At 38.4% G+C, this 21786-nt stretch overlaps 1 protein-coding gene across 3 annotated transcripts in view; it reads right to left on the bottom strand.

Moving 5' to 3' along the window:
* Window positions 1–21786, bottom strand: part of LOC117301182 (twitchin-like) — a 106023-nt gene that overhangs the window by 11948 nt on the left and 72289 nt on the right. For all 3 annotated transcript variants that reach the window (XM_033785084.1, XM_033785085.1, XM_033785086.1), the window contains 24 exons: window positions 21552–21724; window positions 20350–20478; window positions 19823–19969; window positions 19069–19224; window positions 17282–17574; window positions 16534–16693; window positions 15625–15736; window positions 14628–14800; window positions 13513–13791; window positions 12357–12647; window positions 11341–11388; window positions 10023–10076; window positions 9425–9509; window positions 8774–8974; window positions 7949–8087; window positions 6471–6670; window positions 5692–5829; window positions 4524–4644; window positions 3894–3993; window positions 3382–3499; window positions 2474–2646; window positions 2021–2054; window positions 1372–1510; window positions 335–518 (listed from right to left, as the gene is read on the bottom strand). In XM_033785084.1, coding sequence (XP_033640975.1) covers window positions 335–518; window positions 1372–1510; window positions 2021–2054; window positions 2474–2646; window positions 3382–3499; window positions 3894–3993; window positions 4524–4644; window positions 5692–5829; window positions 6471–6670; window positions 7949–8087; window positions 8774–8974; window positions 9425–9509; window positions 10023–10076; window positions 11341–11388; window positions 12357–12647; window positions 13513–13791; window positions 14628–14800; window positions 15625–15736; window positions 16534–16693; window positions 17282–17574; window positions 19069–19224; window positions 19823–19969; window positions 20350–20478; window positions 21552–21724 — 3647 coding nt within the window. The remainder of the gene's footprint in view (window positions 1–334; window positions 519–1371; window positions 1511–2020; window positions 2055–2473; window positions 2647–3381; window positions 3500–3893; window positions 3994–4523; window positions 4645–5691; window positions 5830–6470; window positions 6671–7948; window positions 8088–8773; window positions 8975–9424; window positions 9510–10022; window positions 10077–11340; window positions 11389–12356; window positions 12648–13512; window positions 13792–14627; window positions 14801–15624; window positions 15737–16533; window positions 16694–17281; window positions 17575–19068; window positions 19225–19822; window positions 19970–20349; window positions 20479–21551; window positions 21725–21786) is intronic.

Raw genomic sequence — 21786 nt, 5'->3', positions numbered from 1 at the left:
TTTCATAAAAATATGTACAGATGTGCATCACACAATCGCGCGAGGGATACAGAAAAATATAGCGCTTCTACGTCCCATATCCAACCAGGCGAGCTACATATCTTTGTATTCCATGACCCTGAGTGTGATTACGATCTTCAAGCAAACTTGGCGTGCAATTAGAACACACAATTGGGCCGTGCAATAAAGGCTTATACATGTACCACACTTCTTGTTGCCATGGATCGATCAATCAGAATCAAGAATTCAAGCCTACTTGAAGAGTACTTGTATTACAGGGAGTTTGTGAGAGACTGACAAGTCAGGAGCTTGGTGGTGGGGTTAGTTTTATTACCTTCCACACTGATGACACATTCCGTTTCTTCAGTACCCATGCAGTTCTGTGCAATACATGTGAATCTACCGCATGTTTGTACAGTAGCACGGTCAATCTCCAGTACAGCCATACGATAGGAGTACTCCTGCTTGAAGTCTGGATGAGCCTTAGGAATATCCTCACCGTTTCTCATCCAAGTTACCTGAAATAAATCAATGGTCATCATCATCATTATCATCACGTCAGTGTTAAATATGTTGTCAAGTCTGTTCTGAGTTGGCCCTCCTCCACTTGGTCCTGTCCATCGCGTCCCTTGCAGCGACTCCAAGCAGTTGCATGTCATAATCATTCGACACCTTCATGCTTGCCCCCCAGCTTCCATCAGCAAGGCCATAATTAAATAGGTTCTCTTCAGGTTCTAAGTGGCCTCAATAATAACAAGGTCTTATATAGCGCATTTCACAATAACCGTCTCAATGCACTTTACAATAGTGCCCTGGTCATTGGGCCAATAACAATCGTTTAATCTGTCTCCCCAGGTCGAAATTCCAGTTGAACCTAGTTAAACTGGGTTTAACTGGAACTAGTTGAAACCAGTTGATAAATTAGTTAAACACAGTTAAAACCAGTTGGTTTAAAATGGAAAATGGACAGAGACCAACTGGTTTATAATTTCAACCTAGTTGAACACAGTTAAACCTAGTCCAAACCAGTTAGTTAATATGGAAAATGGACGAGTTTGATCACTATCCAGTTGAACCAGTTGACCCCAGTTAACTAGGTTCAACTGGAATTTTGACCTGGGTCAGCACCAAACTGTGAGCAACTGTAGCACTCCAAAGGCATTTTCATTCACAATATCAACCTTCATCCTCGTAGGTACCCATTTATACCCCTTAAGAGAAGCAATTATAGGAAAGTATTTTGCGCAAGGACACAAGTGCCATGACCGGGTTTCGAACCCACACTCCGATGACTTAACCACCAGAACTTGAATGTTGATGTTCTTAATAAGCAAATGAATTGGGTTCCCCTCAGGTTCTGAGTGGCCTTACCTTAGGCTCTGGGTAACCAGCAACGATACAGCTCAATCTGACGCTAGTTCCTTCTTGGATGGTCCGTGGTCGAAGACGGAATGTGAAGAGTGGTTTAGAGTCTGGCCGAGCTGGTGGCAAGGCTTGCTGCTCAACGCGTCTGCCATGAAAAAAAAATCAATTGATATCATAATTTTACCTGCAATCACCATATGAAATACAATACTGTAACAGGTGTCAGCGTACTTAAGAACTCACTCTGCAGCCGGGAGGTTATTAACAAGAAGTTCCCTCGACCCACTTAAGCGAAAGAAGTAGTCCTGGCCAATTTCCTACCCTCGGTCCAGGTATAGTTTCATTCAGGACTGAGAAGTCTTCTGAATTAGAAACAATCTACTCCGCGGTAGTAGAACACAAAGCATGACAAGTTCACCAAAGAACACAATCTACCTAGCAAGTCGATACATATGAGTGGAAAACCTATATTGCGTTGTGTCAGTTGAAACATACTGCAGCTCCTAAAATAGCGTTGATGTACAAGTTTGAAATTGTCAAAATGCATATTTGTGCAAGGTCAATTTTTTGTAATATCAATATACAATGATTTTGCCCTCACACAACAATTTCTTAATTTAATTTCTATAAGGACATTATAAAAGCAAATCATTACCTTTTTCTTGTGACTTGATGCTTCATTGGATCAGCTGAAAAAGAGGTCAAATTTATAACGTTAAAAAATGAAAAATCAGAAAAATCAATGAAAATGTGAATTTTGTTGGTTGACTTGAGGCTTTTCCCTTGAAATTAATATTCTCTTTTTGGTTTTCCTCCCACATCTTAAACTGAAATTTCATTCCCCCTTCCTGCTATCCAAAAACTGTCTCATAAAATGCACCACACATAACAGAGCTCAAGAACGTCGGAAAACAGATAAGTTTTTACGCCTTTTAACCAACATGGCATTTATGGATGGGATTAAAAGAGTAGTGACGGGTTTTTAAATGATTGTTTAAAACCTTTCAGAATCATGACCATACGATAAAGGCCTGGCCACGACCCTGCCAGTTTTAAACGGCCGATTTAAAACTTGTCACCACTCATTCATTCCCTTACTCATACTTACGTTCAACAGCCAGATGAGATTCCTTAGTGAGTTCTCCGTACGAGTTGACCGCTCTAACCACGTACTGACCAGCTTCATCCAGCTGCACACGACTAACTACCAACTGATAGTTCACATCATCATATTTAGACTTGTACTTGAGGCTCTGCTTCAACTCCTTGTTATCCTTGAACCTAGATTTGAACAAAAGTAGACAATCTGTTAGAAATAGTAATAACTTGTCCTAACTTACATGTAGGATGGATTTAATGCATTCTAAAGTGTATGGATGCAGAACTTAACTCGTCCGAAATTCTAAGATTAATCCTACATTAGGAAGAATTTGGTGAAATTGACAGCTGGTCAGTGGGCCTTAAATCATTCCTTAAACCATCTCAGCTCCCTGAGAAGTGTACAACCTGTGCAACAAATATTCGCTACTTGGCTAAATCAATCACAAGAACCATCTCTGCCCTCACAGAAACCCATTTACCCCTGGGTGGAGAGAAACAATTCACCAGCAATTATTGATTAAAAAATCAGGCCCTAACCTCAAGGTTTTGAAAAACTAAAAACACTTCTGCCATTGAGGGCGCGCGACAAAATGACAATGCTTTGACGTCTTGCTTGGGAGTTTGCTTTGTTATACCTCCACACTGCAACAAAGCCGCTTTTAAAATTGGAGCTCCCAACTATGACGTATAATGAGTGATTACGTAACAGAGCTTTTTGCGAAACCTTTAGAAAAGCGCTGGATAAGGGTATTCAAAATCCTTGTTTTTTTTTACACAATTAAAATCTACTTACAGTCATATGACTTGATTTCCTTATTGATTGAAAACATTTTAAATGAAATTCAGTAAAGTTCACGACTTGACATTTTCGTTCAAGCAGGTCTTTAAAGACTGACAATGATTTGTAATATTTACCATGATACAACGGGATCTGATGGTGCAGCGATGACGCAGTTGAATGTAGCATCACGATCCTCCATTGCAAATGTATCAATGGGTCTACGGACAAAGCGTGGACGCGCTTCTTTGCGTGCTACAAGAAAAATCAAACAAAAAAGGTTAAGTTTCGTCAACTATTTCACTGTTTACTGCATGTAAGTTTGGATGTTTTTATTTCTATTGTATTTATTATTCTTGTGAAAATTTTACTGGAATTTTAATGCATACTCTGCTCATCTTCAGGAGATGGGTTTTAGTTTATATCAATAATTGATGAACTGAAAGTTCAGGAGATGGTATAATGTATACAGAAAACATAGCACAGCTATAAGGTTGCAATAAGCAACTGTATTACTTGGGTAATTTCAACACATTGTGTGCATAGTGTAATGAATTACAGCATTGAAATAAATGTTACTGATGAAATTCTGGTACTCGAAAAACATCTATTTTTTAAATTTTTTTTATTGTCATCACATCAGACTCACACATTGAAACTTCAATGACGAAGTCGGTGTCCAGGGGTCTTCGTCTTCTATGTCCACTTGTGTTGGAAATCCGTCCAATGCCAAGGGATTGGGTACCGGGCTAAAAAAACAATAACATAATTATACATGTAAATAATAACCATGGGTACTTTTAAAGCGTTGGTATCCGCCAACAAGGCACTCATGGCGCTCACTCATGATCATGTTGATACAAAAAACAGTCAAAAATAAAGGGACAGAAGTAAGCCTGTTGAAAGTCGCTGGTCAACATTCAAAAGGGTGAGTTTTTAGGGCAGTTTTAAAAGAACATGTTGTATCAGCAATCCTGATGTGGTAAGGAAGACTATTCAACACTTTTCCTGCAGTAACTAGGAATGAGCATGCTTCTAAAAATACTGATGTTGGAGATCTTCAATTCAATTCAATAATTTATTGGCCATTAAGAAGATAAAAATTGAAAATTTACATGTCAAAACATTGATAAAAAGCGGTGAGACGGAAAACAATAAAAACAGAAATATGTAAAAAACTATGATTTAAATAAACACTAATGAAATATCTAGTTTATATGAGTCAAGGGTCGCTACTACAAAGAGGGGTTTAGATACAATGAGTTGACCTTTGACCTACCATCCATCCAGGTCGTTCTAGAAGAAGCATATGTCTATCTATAGGAATACGATTCCTATTCCATTTACTGCAGTCTTTCAGCCATGGATGATCCAGAGCTTCATAGGCTGGGATTCTCTGCCTGTAAAGGCAACAAGTTACTTTTGAATCAAATATGCCCAGAGGTAAGTGTAGTATAGTCGCTTTAAGTTGCGTGCCATTTTAAGCTTTGCGTACGCGCTGTTGAGTTGTTATAATGAGTTATAAGAGTTCTCTTCTCTTCTTTTAAGTCTGTGTTTTTTGTCATTGTTTACAATAATGTCATTGTTTACACGTCAATTTAAGTCTTTTTAACTTCTGTCGTGTATTTTGTGATATTTCTAATAAACCTTAATGAATTGAAAAATGAATTGAATTGAAAGAGTTGAGTTGTGAGAAAGAGTTCAATCCAGCCATGGAACAATAAAGTTGACTTTAAATGTTGTAAACGTACATCAAAACTTGCGTCAGTCATTTTCGGGATAGGACATAAACATTAGTCACCTTAAAAAAGCCCTTTTCACACTTCTCTATTCTCGTGGATGCCCCCAGGGAATAACGGCAGGCCTTTTTATGCTATGATCGCTTTACCCCTGGTCTGCCCCAGCAATGGGCATACCCCAGGGAACTGCCACCCCTGCTCTGGAGTAGGGGTAAGCGGTTAAACCCTGGGGTATTCTTAGAGTGTCAGCCGGAACCCCGTGGCATAGGGACACAGTGTGAAAGTGAGCTGGGGTAACCAGGGGGTAAAAAAAGTCCTGGGGCTCCTAGGGCTGTATTCTACAGTGATAAGAGGTACAGCCAGAAAAAGGGCTTCCCAGGGCCATTTCATATGGGGCTTTTCGCAAATACCCATTGCGCAAGTGCTAACTGTTGAATGGGGTGCATGCTGGTCTAGCTAGCGATCAAACTTGATTGCTAGCTAGACCAGCATGCGCCTCATTTCACGCCTCACACGCGCGTACCGAGTATTTGCGATAAAAGGTCTATGGGTATTGGGTATGGGCTTATGAGGGCACTGTGTCAAATGATTAAGACCTTCTGCAAAGAAAAAATGCAAGTGAATGAAGTAGCAAGACAGAGGGCCTGTTGTGTGCTTTCTTAAAATTCATCACCAAATATAGAAATAACAAATGAGTCACGGACTTACTCTGTGTCGACAACGAGGAGTTTGCTGATGAAATCTTTAGCTTCATCTGAGATGTTACGGAAGGCTCCTTGGTCAAAGTCAAAGCGCCCTCGCTTGATCTTCTCAGCATCATGACCGAAGGGGTGGATGCCACTCAAGCTAAAAACAAACAAAAAAGGAAAATGGAATATTTTTGTAATGTTTGCAAACTGGCAGAATGTAGATTTCAAGCTACATGTGATTAGAATGAATTCAACCTGTGGAGTGACATCACTTGAAGGCACTGGACTTGCTTAGTAATTGTCAAAGACCAATATTCTCACTTGATGTATCCCATCATACATGTCTGCACAAAAGAGAGTTGACACCAAAAATTATGCGGGTTGTTCATTGGCGCTTTCTGTATTGTGTAAGAAACTTTGCAAGTTTGACTGGAAAAATTTTGACCCCAAATCTGAAAATTTGACTATACCGACATGGTTGATTTGTTATCCTTTCGGACCAAAAATCCAAACTCGCCAAATTCTCTATCAATCTAAACATTTTGGTTGTTTAGCCAGTCTCAACTGATAAAATGTCTTCAGTAGTCCAGTCTGTATCATTTGGAACCATTAAAACAATCAGTAAGCTGAGGCAACGCGCACATTTTTTAGCACAGAGAACAGCTATTGTCCAATGAACTGCCTCCTTTTTAAGAGTGTGACGTCATATGCAATGGGTCTATACCCCAGTGTGGGACTTGCCCTTGACTGGAAGACCTAAACAAACAAATAAACAAACAAACAAACAAACAAACTTACAGCATGTAGACTATAACTCCAACCGACCACATGTCATTAGAAAAGCCGACAGCTTGGCCGTTGAGCAGCTCAGGTGATGAATATTCAGGTGACCCTAATGCGACCTTTACCCTCTCCTCTGGGTTCAGCTTGGTGGCCATGCCAAGGTCAATGATTCGGATGTTGCTGCTTTTCTTTGTCTCGTAAATAATGCTTTGAGGCTGTGTGAACAAAAATCATCAATGGATAATTGTTGAGAAAGAGTTACAGGTAAAACAACATACATGTACATGTACAAGTAGGCACTGTGTACAACTTTGGTAATTGTCAAAGACCAGTTTTCTCACTTGGTGTATCCAAGATATGCAAAAAATAAAAAATTTGTGGAAATTTTGAGTCCCTTGACCATAAAATTGAAAAAAAGGGGGGAAATGTTAAGGCCCAATGAGATTCAGAGAAATTTCCCCTCAAAAACAATAGAATCTATGATGAATAGTTTCTTAGAATTCTGCAGATTGGTGCGACCAGAGAAGCAGTTGGTCACCTCGCACAGCATGATTAGGTTTGACATTCTGTAAAAACACTTGGACAGTTCAATAATAATAATAATAATAATAGGTTCATATAAAGCGCACAAATCCTATAGAGGTACTAGATCGAGGCGCTTGTGAGACAGAACAAGGAGTTGGAATCAATACAATTCAATTTGGAGCAATTTCTTGATTGTAGCAGCTAAGGTAGAAGCCAAGATGTTGTAGGGAAGACCGGTTCAAAGGGTAGGGGCAAATATAACCAAAGACTCCTCCGGAGCAGGTACATGTAGGATTATTAAGGTGAGTGGGTCATGAATTGATCGTAGTCTACTGTCCCCGTGATAAAATGATACAAGTCTAGAAAGGTAAGATGGAGCCTGGGAGTTGACGGATTTATAATCAGGAGGAATTTGAATTTGATTCGTTGTTAATCAGGGAGCCAGGGATACTCAGAAAGTAGACACTGCATTCAACCGATCTTTCGCCTGTGACTATTATAGTATCTTTCTTTATCAATTTGCCTACAAATCAGCATAAAGTTGACAAAAAACAATATATGACCTTTTAACCCAGTGGAAGTGTCCTGGCTGAGCGGTTTTAACCGCTCAGCCAGGACACTTCCTCTGGGTTACCAAATTCAAACTCTGGTGTTTCTGATCAGCAGAGTGTGGGTTTGAATCCCCAGCCGTGACACATGTGTCCTTAAGCAAGACACTTAACCATTGCTTTGTCCTTCGGATGGGACGTCAAGCCGTTGGTCCCATGTGTTGTGTAACGCATGTAAAAGAACCCAGTGCACTTATCAAAAAGAGAAGGGATACGCCCCGGTGTTCCTGGCTGTGGCTGCTAAATGCGCCGAAGTACCTTTCACACCATTATAAGGTGCTACATAACTGGGTCTAAGAATTAATAACTTTCAATAACCTCTCTTGATATTGTTATTACCTCTAAAGCTGTACAACTTACTTTAAGATCTAGATGCATGTAGTTCCTAAGATGAAGGTAGTTGAGACCCTCCAAGACTTGCTTAGTGTATCTAGCAACCTCCTCTTCTGATAGCTGGTCTCTGTCTTTAATTCGGTCAAAGATGTCACCACCACTCAAGCTGCAAAAGAGGATTCACTTATTAACATAAGCCCCATTGAGTCTACGCCTTCAGCTCCAGATTGAAGCCATGGATTTAAAAAGCCATAGTTGCTACAGGAGCTACCTTTTTCCTTGCATTTTAGGGCCTATGCAAGAAAAGTTTTGAAATTGAACTTGGCTTTTTCCTCCGTTCGTCAAAGACTATGTTCTTGACCAATGAAAGGGTGATTTTGGTAGAATTACACAAACAAAGCATGCTAGGACGAGTGATATACATGTAAGACATCTGCTCTTGAATGGCAAAGATCCGGAGTTGGAATACCACCCAGGTTATATGCCAGTGTTTTTTTTTTTAAAGGACTGGGAAACAGCTACAGTACATACAATTTATTAGATGTTAAATTTGCATCGGGGATATAGAATACCATTCAGTTTGACACATACATTACCCGCTGCTAGAGTGTAGGATTCAAACTAACTCTACAATCTTGATGGTAAAGTGCTCTAGAATGGCAAAGATTATGGATTAAAATCACACCCAAGTGATATGCCTGTGGGTTTTCTTTTCTTCACAGGACTTGGGCAAGTACTATAAGTATACAGCGTTTACGACACATCCATGTGTGGGTAAAACAAAATAAGTGTCAAAAAAGCATGGCAATCTTTTGATAGTATAAGAAGTTCATATGACAAATTATTACTTACAAGTCAAGGATCATGACCATTTGATTGTCAGAATCGTAGGCATCATGAAGCTGTAGAAGTCGCGGATGCTGGAGGGCGCTCATCGTGTCCATTTCATGTTTGATGTATTCTTTATCGGATGATTCAACATCGATGAGCTTGCCGGCAAAGTTACGCCCGGTTGGTTTCTCAAGACAGCGTTGGACGACTCCATAATCACCCCTAAAATAAAATCAATTTACTTTTTAAATGAAAAGATTTAAAGCTTTCAGGCTTGAAACTTGGTCCTTAAAGGATTTTGATACCTTTTACAGATCAACTTTTTGGCCATGACATGAATCCCTACTCACTGTGAAAGAAGAGGTATGTAAAATAATTTACCTGTAGAAGTTTCAGCTTTAATAGTCGTCAAGTTTTTGAGAGAAAAAAGTGAAAATCACAGTGCGATGTTTTCAGGAAAGTCGCGTAAATACCTGTACTGGTAAACACATTGTACATGCTAAAATATTTGTCATGACATTGTTTTACTCATTACCCAAAAAGTACAGCACCTCAGCAAGTAATATTTTAAGGGAAGCTTTCCACCATCATTAGCTCAAATCCCACCCTGGTCAGTTTTCTTTGTTCAAACTAAAATTAGCAAGAAGAAACAAAGGTCTTCAAAAATCTTACCGTCCAAGTTCTTCCCCAAATTCATAACGATCTCTTGGAGATGTCTTGCGCAGTTTGACTTTCTTGTGTGCGAAACTCTCGTCAACTGTAAACATTTTGTGACAATTTTGAAGGTGTTAAAATTCAGAAAAGTGGGTTGGATGTTTCATAATAATAAAAAATCTGTACATAAAAGTTTAATTAATTAATTTTTTTAGTCAGAAATCAAAGTTGCACAATGGGAAGAGACTCTAAATAAATAGTAAACTTGCGGGTACAACGATGTGTAAATCTCTTTTGTGGGGAGTGTTACACACATTCATTAAATTCTGGATCTGAAATAAGCAAAGGTTATTTCAATGAATCAGTGAGCTTTCAGATGGAAATATTTCTCTGGAGGATTGGTACTGGTATGAACTTAAGAATCAGTGAGCTTTCAGATGGAAATATTTCTATGGAGGATTGGTACTGGTATGAACTTTAGAATCAGTGAGGTTTCAGATGGAAATATTTTTATGGAGGATTGGTTACTTTCAAAATGGTACTATCCTATTTTCCCCCAATAACCACCAATAATCTACTTGGTTTTTGTTTGTGACAGTCTTTTTTTTTAACTCACCAATCGAATCGTAGTCATGAACTTTTGGCAATCTACGCCTTTGTGGTTGCATCTCTGCAAAACAATGAGATCATAAAAATGTAAAGAATAAAAAACCTTAACTCAATCTATACCCAGCACTTTAAAATAACATTGTATCTCTACCCAGCATTCTAAAATAATATTGTATCTCTACCCAGCACTTTAAAATAATATTGTATCTCTACCCAGCATTCTAAAATAATATTGTATCTCTACCCAGCACTTTAAAATAACATTGTATCTCTACCCAGCATTCTAAAATAATATTGTATCTCTACCCAGCATTCTAAAATAACATTGTATCTCTACCCAGCATTCTAAAATAATATTGTATCTCTACCCAGCATTCTAAAATAATATTGTATCTCTACCCATCATTCTAAAACAATATTGTATCTCTACCCAGCATTCTAAAATAATATTGTATCTCTACCCATCATTCTAAAACAATATTGTATCTCTACCCATCATTCTAAAACAATATTGTATCTCTACCCATCATTCTTAAACAATATTGTATCTCTACCCATCATTCTAAAACAATATTGTATCTCTTCCCATCATTCTTAAACAATATTGTATCTCTACCCATCATTCTTAAACAATATTGTATCTCTACCCAGCATTCTAAAACAATATTGTATCTCTATAAGCTAAGCAACAAAACAAGCAACTGAAGAACATTAGCAAGTATTACAATTTATTGTGTAAAAAAAGTTTTAAAGCATAGATTTGTCAATGAAGGTGTCAGAAACAATGTTATCCTGTTAAAAATAATTTATTTTATTAATTGACCCAGATCTGTGTACGTGAAGCTTAGTCAGGAGTAATGACTATCTTGCCAACTTGGCCAGCCAGGTATTTTGTCTTCTTCTATTTTATTTGTCAAGATAAACCACAAGGGAAACTGACTTGGAAATTAACAAAATTGACAAAATAGGGAGACCGCCAAAGGGCTAGATAGCTCAGTTGGTAGAGCGCCGGCATGTTAATCCGGGGGTCATATGTGCGCATCCCACTTTAGTAAATTCTTTGTTCAACCCCACAACATTTTTTTTTTATATAAATTACATAGTAATAGTGCTGATATTTGAAGAGTGCCTTTTCCAAAGGTTGTGTCAGTAAGAAAAAATCATTTAACAAAATCATATATGTATTTTTTCTAATAAAATGAACTTTGATTTGTTTTGATTCACCCACCCACAACTTGCAAAAAAAAAACAAATTGAAAGATTTTAACATTGAGTATTCTGAATGGCCCCTTGTTGTATAATTTCTCTCTAATCAATAAACTCACCCGATTCTTCTTCAGCTACAATTTTCATCTTGATCGGCTTCTCTGGTTCTACAAACAAAAACAACAAATTAAGAAATGGTTATCATGTCTGTATAAAATAAATTATTGTTTATAACCAATAAATGTTTTATTCTTATTATCTTATTGTAAACTGAATTTCTGTATATTATTTATAATGCAGACAATAAAACATTCCAATTCTAATTCTAATTCTAATCTGTACCTATTTCTAGTAATTCTAATAACACATACTTATTATGCAGAAATCAAAGTGCTTTACAAAAACAACAATAATAACAAATAATAACAAAGTTTTGTAGAGCGCACATATCCACAAAAGCGCTCAGAGCACTATTACACAGAAAAAGAAAGAAGGAAAAAAAACAGATTAAATACAAAGGAACAACATGAGGTGTGTTTTGAGAGATGTTTTGAAAGAGTGAATGGAAGTGGATGTTTTGATGTGAAGAGGTAGTTGATTCCAGAGACGTGGTTCTGCCACCAAAAATATCTGTGTCCCCCCCCCCCAGGTTCGATGAGATTTGATTTCTTGAAGAGGATATTTAACCAAGCAAGTAGGCAAAGTAGCAAACAAAAAGAAAAACAAAAACAAATACAGTATTTAAATGCAGTGGACACTATTGGTAACTACTCAAAATAATTATTAGCATAAAACCTCACTTGGTAACGAGTAATGGGGAGAGGTTGAAAGTATAAAACATTGAAGTGACGTAGTTTTCGAGAAAGAAGTAATTTTCCACGAATTTGATTAAGAGACCTCAGATTTAGAATTTGAGGTCTCGAAATCAAGCATCTGAAAGCACACAACTCCGTGTGACATGGGTGTTTTTTTCTTACATTATTATCTCGCAACTTTGATGACTGATTGAGGTCAAATATCCACAGGTTTGTTATTTTATGCATATGTTGAGATACACCAAGTGAGAAGACTGGTCTTTGACAATTACCAATAGTGTCCACTGTCTTTAATGATTGAAAACAAACTCAAACCTTACCTGGCATAGAGATAGTATGAGACACCTCAGCATGTTCACTGGAACCAATTGTATTCTCAGCTCGTACTCTGTACTTATATTCCTTATTCGGAGTTAGCATGATAACCACATGGCTGGTCAGCCCGGATGTGAATCCAGCGCGACTCCACGACTCCGCTCCCCTCTCTCGCTTCTCTAAGATATACGCATCGATACGACAACCACCGTCATCAGCGGGCGCTGTCCAGTTGAGTTCGACTGACTCATGGGATACGTCGGAGGCTTGGAGATCAGTTGGAGCTAAAGGAACATCTAGAATCAAAGGAATTTGGAAACTTAGGAGTAAAGTCTGGCATTTTCCTCTCAGTTATTCTTACAACATTTTTATTCCTTGATGCAAATGTTGCAATAGACCTTTCCATTGTTGATAAACAAACTGCGCTGGTTGGCATGACTGGCCGAATGTTGGCAATTCAATCAATCTTGTTTAACATATGTTCGACCAAATTCCAAATTTGTTTGCAAACTTTTAATCAAATAAAATATGTCCTATGATTGGATGCTTTGTATCCAACAAATTCAACACTGATTTTTGAATAGTTGTGTGACATTGTTACAAACTGTGACCATCTTTTTTTGGTTTGCATTTAGGGCTGGCAATAGTTTGCAAACCTCGGTTGGCAAAAACTCAGGCTGTAAATGTTGCAATAAAAAGGTCTTTCAGCCATTTGCAACATATACTTTGAATAATGTTTGGTACATTGACTTGATTGGTCAGAAGTGAACACTTAAATTAAAATTCTCCAGACTAAAGACAGTACTTGTTGGATTATTTGTTTACAGCCATCATGTTCCAATTAAAAAAAATCTTGTTAGCTACGTGAACTTGCTAAGTACATAAAAGTCGTGCTTAACAGAAATTTAATCAATTTTTAACCGTTGCAACACTCACTTTGTCCTTCGCAAAGAAATTTGCTAAACAGTGTTTTATGCCTAACAGCTTTATGAAACTGGGCCCAGAACTTTGAAGTTTGATGCACTAAACCACTTGGCAATGATTCGCCACAAGACAGGCCAGGACAAATGATTTAACCAAGATGATGACAGAATCACAACTATGTTACATAATAAACCATTTTATTGAGTAATTAAAGCAAAATCTAACTTGAATCCTTACCATGAACGGATACATGTATGACTGCAGAATCGCTACCGACTTCATTCTCAGCAATGATCTCATACTGTCCGCTATCCTTCCTGGTTGCACTAGCCACAGTCAGTATAGAGTGCCTGGTAGCGTCTTCAATACCCCTAGAGATGGATCTACCATTCACAGTCCATGAGGATTCAGGCTTAGGATAACCAGTAACGGGGATCTTCAGTTTGATGTCTTCGGTCTTCAAGAAGGTTACTACAGTGTCTTCAAGTCGGGCTGGAAGTCGGATTCTTGGGGCAACTGTCAACAAATAAATAATAATGATATATATAATAATCGATTTTTATATAGCGCTTTATCACAGCCCAAAGTGAGTATCAATGCGCTTCTGCAGTATTACCGCTGGTCACTGGGCCATATAATTCATTCCTTAAACCATCTCAGCTCCCTGGGGAGTATACAGTCGGTGCTGCACGAGTTACCATGCTCTCAGCTGATCATTCACATAAACCATCTCTGCCCTCACAGGTACCCATTTTACCCATGGGTGGAGAAAAGCAATGGCTAAGTGTCTTGCTCAATTACACAAATGCAACGACCGGGACTCGAGCCCACATCCCGCTGACTTTACCACCAGAACTTATTCCGATGCTCTTATCCCCTCAGCCACGTCACCCCAACATAAATAAATACATCTTGGAATGAAGCATTCATAAAAAAGCAAACACAAAAAGGAAGTGTTTATAAAGTTGGGTTGGTGTAGTGGTGTCTTGCCTCGCCTTCCACCTGTGGGATCCTGGTATGAATCCCATTAGGGGCACTATGTGGATTGGGATTTTCAGTCCCCACTTGACTGTGTGGGTTTTCCCTGAAACAATTCTCAGAGCCACCACTACTCACAAAATTTTGTCCACGATGCATAGCCTCATGTGATTTATTTTTGCAATAGCCTTCAGTCATTCTTTCTTTATCAACTAAATTTTGCTTTTGTATTCACTTCACACCTCTATTAACTTTTACTTCTCTTTTGTTTTCATCTCAAAGCGCATAGAGACTTCTCTGTGATTGCGATATGCGCTCTACAAAAATGGTTCATTATTATTATTAAGTGTTATTATTGTTATTTATTATCTTACATTTGACAACGAGCTGTCCTCTGCTGAGCTTTCGTCCTCCTTTGTTTCTAATCTCACACGAGTATTCCTCAGCATCTTCTGGCTTGACATCGTTGACAGTCAGCGTGGCTGAATTACCGTCAATCTCACCCTGATATTTATTATTATTGAAGATTTCACGAGTTCCTTTGAACCTAATGGATGAATACAGAATCAATTCAAAAACATGAATGTAATAGTCTGTCAATAGGTTAGGGTACAGAAGCCAAGGCTTCACGTAATCTTAAAGGGACACGTTGCCTTGGATCGGTCAAGTTGGTCCATGAAAAGCATTTGAAACCGTTTGTTATGAAATTGATATGGTTGGAAAGATGTTTTAAAAGTAGAATACGTATAACGATCCACACAAATATGCCTCGAAATTGCATGGTTTTCCCTATACTTCGTGAACTAACACGGCACGCCATTTTGTGAAAATGGCTGATCGTGTTAGTTCGCAAAGTACAAAAGGAAAGCCACGCAATTTCAAGGTTTGTTTGTGTGGATCATTATATTCTACTTTAAAAAAAACTTTCTAACCATATGCATTCATAACAAATCGTCCGATCCAAGTAACGTATCCTTTTAAGTTTGCCCTTCTGACTTAGTTTTGCCTACTGTTTATAACTGTCACTGTTAATATTTATGAGACACCAATGATAAACATATCGTATCATGTCAGGGCAATACGGAATACATGTTTATTGAATTAAAATTGAATTTTATTTAATTTGGTTTTAACCTTGCATATTATGTATTAAATAAGCACTGTACAATCAGTACTTTCCCCAGTTCTGAGAAGAAAAAAAATCCCGCCCAAGTAATTTGCCTGTGTGCTTCGTTTTTGAAAGGGCAAGGGCATCAAGGCATTTTCTCCTTGGTATAAGCACCCAACAAGGAAATTGTAAAGACATTTGTATACAATGGTGATGATCTTGTAAACATTTGTTGATGGTATAACTATTATTAACAAACTTACCATTTGACGTCTGGTTGAGGTTTACCGCTGAACGTACATTCAAATGATACGGTCCTACCCTCATGGGCTGTGATGTCTCTAAGACTCTCAACAAACTTAGGTCTTATCACCTCTGAAGAAATCAAACACAAATTATTGATGTTAATAAACGTACTACTATACAAGAAAAAGGCAGTAAAAACACTAAATACATTTACAAATAGTGGCAACATCAATTAGGAGTCGTTCACAATTATCAAGATTTTTACAAATGTACAGTATACACTAAACATGTATGCAACATCCCCTCCCTCCCCCTAAAAGTTTTTTAAGAACGATTTTACATCTACATATGTAGATACTTGAATGCAAACCCTGTTTATTATACATAAATTATACAAACATCTTAAAACCATTGGATACTTTCGGTAAACAGTATTGTCCAAGTCCCACACTTCGTGTATCACAACTTATATGTAAAATAACAAACCTGTGAAAATTTAGGCTCAATCGGTCATCGGAGTCAGGAGATAAATAACAAGAAAACCCACCCTTGTATCCGCACATTTCGCCGTGTCATGACATGTGTTTAAAATAAATCCGTAATTCCCGATATCGAGAATTGATTTGTTTCACTGTTTTCTCAAAAAGTATATTGCATATGACTTTTATATCTCATAACCTTTTTCACACCACAGCAATTTAGCAGGAGATCCCTTGCTTAATATGAGCATGGTTGCACTTTGTGTGAAAGGACAACAATGTCTTGAAGTTCCAAGCTCCCTAGTGAAATCTCAAAATTTGCCGTCCTTTTATGGACAGTATAAACCTGGTTGTCCTTTAATAAGTGGTGCAATTTCACAACCATGCTAAAATTAAGCGAGGCTCCCTTGCTATATTGCTGTCGTGTGGAAAGGGCTTTAGTCTCACCATTTGGATCTTTGACCAAGACAGGGTTGCTTCCTACAGCAGGCTCACTGATTAATCCAGCCTCGTTGATTGCAAAGACTCTAAAGTCATACTCTCGATCCTCAATCAGATTAGGGATGGTGTAGATTAGCTGCATGACTGGGCCACGGGTCACTTGAACCTAGGGTTTAAAGACAGATTAAGAATTTGGCCTATGTGTGACTAGTGTCATAGTTGCGACTCTTAAATCTTTTAGTCCAGCTACCGTTTTTCAACTACTTGATTAATCTTGCCGCCACGACTACTTCAAAAATAGTCCCGACTAAACAACAATAGTTTGACTACCTGTTTGGTGCACATTTTTGTGTCGCTCGTAGCGACTATTCACAACATTTTTATTTACTTATAAAACACAACCAGACATCAGTGACAAAATCCTTCAATGCTTTCAGCGTTAATTTTACTGTATGCAAACAATATGCCGCAATGCATCTTGAGAATTAAAAATTAGTCGTGACTAGTGTCATACAGTAGTTGTGACTATTTGTGGTGCGACTAGTCGAGTAGTAAATTTAACTAGTCCCCCAGGCCTATTAAGAATGGGATTAAAGACAGATTAAGAATGGTGAAGTTAAGCTGTTTGATGTTTCTTGAACTTGGGAATTATAAGACAGATCAAATGGAGGATTGGTGAGGATTAGAGGTATGAGAGGGTTACAGTTCACTTGAGCCTAGGGGATTGGATTTAAGACAGATTAACATTTCTTACCCATCTATCATTTCCAGTCTCAGTCTTTTCAATGGTATACCCAGAGATTGGGCTGCCACCATCTGAATGAGGCCTGGTCCACGTCAACACCACAAAATCCCTACCAATAGAGCTCACGTCTGGCTCCCCGGGTTTACCTGGTGCATCGTAGGGACTCTTAGCAACGATTGCTCCATCACCAGAGAGTGGTTTACCGACACCGATCTCGTTCTCCGCTGAGACACGAAGCTCGTAGGGTACACCGGTTTGAAGGTTGGGTACTGTGAAGTGAGTCTCGGTCACATAACTGGACACTGAAAAAAAAATAATGATGGTATTACAGTTAAGCCCGGTCTTCTTGCGAATGTGAATGCAAAGCAAATTTTGGTGATGCAACAACTGATATGAGCTCCCTTTCCCTTTGTGACAACGGTAAAATGCGCTTTGCACAAAGCATTCGCAGGAAGTATCAACTGGACTTATATAAGACAGTCCATGAATAAGAGCAAGATTGCAGCAACTATCAGTCAATGCTTCTCCTCTTATTTACTCATTTCATCCCATCACATTCCAAATTCAACTCCAAAATCCAAGTGGATGATTTGACAAAGTTAAATAAGGTATTAGCATTCAGAGGACTTAAAGACTGTCTACTTTATTAAAAACATCGAACTAGGGTTCTTGGTCACGATCCCCTTGGTGTAAAAAAGAAAGACGTTCAATGTGGATTTCCAGACTCTCTACATCACCACAAACACATAGAACATACCCTTGGCCTTGGTCTCCCTTTAGTCTGGAGGATGAAGCCCCATAAACCTCCTGGGTGCTACGTACACAATTCACAGGATTTACATACACTCTACATAACCACAATATTATAATATTCCAATGATGTACATTGTAACGTGACTAGAGCGCTAACTTGCTCCGCGTTTTGAAGCCACCCTGAGCGCAGACATGTTTGATGTGTTGCGTGACTACGGAACGATTTTAATTTTAAGAGAACACACATTGCCGCGATTTGTTTTTAATTCGGCATGTGCGCTTTCGTACGCGACTGCCCATTCGCGCACGTCCGCGCTACGAAAACCGTATGTTCGACTTGATTGATGTACTAAAAAAAGTATACGCGCCTTTTAAACATGACGCACATGGCGCTCGCAGTTTTGTACGCTCATCAGCAGATTGTGCGTTCACATTTGCTGCATTTTTTGCTTCGATGACACATAGAAAAGAACAAACGCACTATCATGCAAATAGCCGTACAATTGCCGTACAAAATTTCAAGCTTTTGTATTGGTTTGTACATAAACATGGATGCGCCCACACGGCTTCAAAACCTTATTGCGTGTATAACGGGGTGTTAGCGCTCTAGTCAATATATATAGCTCTATGATTGTAACATACTCTTTCGGTAAGATGTCAGGCTTTACATGTTAATGTACCTCGCTTTGTCAAATTATCCCTCAAGATACTCGTTTGAGGAACGTGAGATGGGTGCCAAAATGACAATAGGCTCAATAGTAATATAAAAAATTAATACTAGTAACAATCCTGTCACATCACAGTCCAGCCAGGGCCAACCTTCATAGAGCTGCTTTTAAGCACAAAATGCAAAATAGCTAAGCATAGGCAAATTATGCTTACCAGAATAAGGTTAACAGCCAAACTACCATGTCACAAGTTGTGATAGGTATTTTTTGAATTTCTGCTTAGCAAAAAGGTGTTAAGCAATAATTTCTGCTAATCAGCTCTATGAAATTGGGCTCAGACCTCATTATCTTTCCAGTTGGAGGTTACACCCCTACCTGGGATCCAGTCTGATGTTCCTTCCTCCTTTTTCTCCACAACGTAAGACTTGACTGGGAGTCCTCCATTATGAGATGGGGGTTTCCATGATATTTGAATGGAGTGGTTAGTCACTACACCAACCTCTAGAGGGCCTCTTGGTGCACCGGGGGCATCTAGAAACAAGAAGAACAGGGCACGTTAAAGGCATTGGACACGTTTCGTAAATACTCAAAATATATTTTGTTCTAGTTGCTTACTCTTGGGACTAGGCAAATTCTGAGACTGAGCTTTTGCAGCAGCAGCAGCAGAATTATAAACAGTATTCCTGACAGAATAAAACGCTATACAAGAATGGCTCAATATTAACTAAAAATTTAATTGTTATATTTATCCATAATAAATCCTCTACACTTCTCCAATTTGTTTGTATACTAGAATGCTTCAAATGCAAACTCAGAATGAATAATTAATAATAATACAAATAATAATGATACAAACTTATACCGCGCTTAATACTACGTTTCTAAGCGCATGGTTTTGAACTAGTAGCTTGTCTTCTTGTTGAGGGACACACCTGATCTGTTAACATTCAATCGCAACCTCAAGACTTATCTTTTCAATCTGACGTTCAATCAACCACAATAGGGACTTGCTAGCAACCGGCGTCTTTGAATGGTCTTTAGATACTGTGCGCCTTATAAATGTTATGCTATTAGTACTATCTTAGACAAAAATGTAGCATTATATATTTACAAGTAGTTAAATATTTACCCAGGACTTTGACGGCGAAGGAAGCCGTGTCCATTCCAGCATCGTTACTGATGTTAACCTTAAAGTTTGCATTATCAAGTGATTCTGCCTCCTTGACGCTCATGACGGCGTAATCATCAAAGATATTCACCTTCACTCGGCCTTCCTCTGAAGAAAAAATGTTACACATATTATATAATTAAGGGAATCAATGTGTGGTGAAGAGGTTTCAACTAGTGGTTTAATCCCAACGAGGCCTGGTTCTTGATAATTTTACCGAGACGAAGTCGAGGTAAATTATCAAGAACCAGGTCTCGGCGGGATTATACAAAATGAGACATGAGACCCTTTTAACGATATTTTGTGTGATAATTCTATGTAGTCCTATTTTGGGGGGAAATTTTCTCTATGAAATATAAGCATTTTTGGCATATCCACCACATGTGCTGCAGATAAGAGGGATGCAATATTAGTCACAACACAAACCACCCTGGCAACAATTTACTTGTTTTCATTTTCGAGAAAACAAAAATATAAATAATAATTACCAACTGGTTCGCCATCCCTCGTGCAGCGGGCTGTGACCTCCCCTGTAGCAGTGAATGGAATCTTCATCTTGAATGGCTGGCCTACTTCAACTGTGATATCACGGGGGACCATTCCAACTGAAGGAGCCACTGCAGGGGAAATAAATAAATAAATGTTTAAGCTTTCCTGGACAATTTCATCAGATATTCAGTCAATTTAACACCCGGCTCGCTCAATTTTATTTCAAAATGAATGCTCTTTTGAATCAGCATTCAACAGACAAAAAGGTAATTAAATTTCACCAGTTTAGCATTCCCTGGTCAACTAAGATCTCCCAAAAGCCAAAAGCAAGAGATTGATTAAAAACAACTAGTTTCATCAATTGTAAATTACAGTAGAAATTGAACTGAAGAAAAGTGAAAAGTAGTCTTGAATGTCTTTATATGAAGTATAATGACTAAAAATTAACTTGGATGAGTAGAACCAAACCATGTGTACACTAAACAAACTTGAATCCAGTAGTAGCTTTAAGCAAGCTCAAGGCACATTGTTTTTTAGAGAGACAATTGATTAAAACTCCTGTAGAACACATCATGTAGAGAATACATTCACTGCTTTATGTTGGCCTGTAGTTCCATTTAATTGCATTTATTAATTCTGGTTGTGAAGTCAAGGACTCTCAGAAAAGCCAAGAAACCAATTGGGAGAAGACAATAATGGTTTGGATGGTCGAGCAGAATGCACTACCTTCCCAACGAACATTGACGTCAGAGGTTTTTTGTATTTTTTAAACTACAAAAGTTCGCCCCAAACAGGGCCAAAAGCTACTCTTGGGTATGGGGCTACACAAAAAAGGGGGGGGGGGGGGAAGAACTCAAGGGAGCTGAAGGAATGAATTGAAATTCCTCCTAAAACATTCTAGATTGTAGGATGGAGGGAAACATGCACAAGGCAGGGAGTACCAAAGAGATGCAGTCTGTGGAATAAAGCTGTTGGAATGGCTCCTTGTACTAAATCTCAGCAGATCAAGAGTGTATGGATGAGAAGAAGCAGAAAGTCTGGTTTAACGCTCAATAAGGTTCAAACTTACTGTGAACAACAAGTTTAGCTTTGCATTTCTCAGTGCCGTTCTTATGGCTAGCTTCGCATGTATACCCTACCATCCCAACTTTTATACCAAAAGTAGACAAATGAAACTTTGATGTCAGAGGTTATAACTTACTGTGAACAACAAGTTTAGCTTTGCATTTCTCAGTGCCGTTCTTGTTACTAGCTTCGCAGGTGTACTCTCCAGAATCAGCATCTTTGAGGTCATTCAAGGTCAAGAGGAAGACTTCATCATGCTGCCGAGCACTCACCCTCGCACCAGAGAAGATCTCAAGACCGTTCTTATACCTAGTGTCAAGAAGATTTGTGTAATCCTTTAAAGGCACTGGACACTATTGGTAATTACTCAA

The sequence above is a fragment of the Asterias rubens genome, chromosome 16, assembly GCF_902459465.1.
Source record: "Asterias rubens chromosome 16, eAstRub1.3, whole genome shotgun sequence".
NCBI lineage: Eukaryota > Metazoa > Echinodermata > Asteroidea > Forcipulatida > Asteriidae > Asterias > Asterias rubens.
This window is presented reverse-complemented; position numbering and strand designations above follow the sequence as displayed.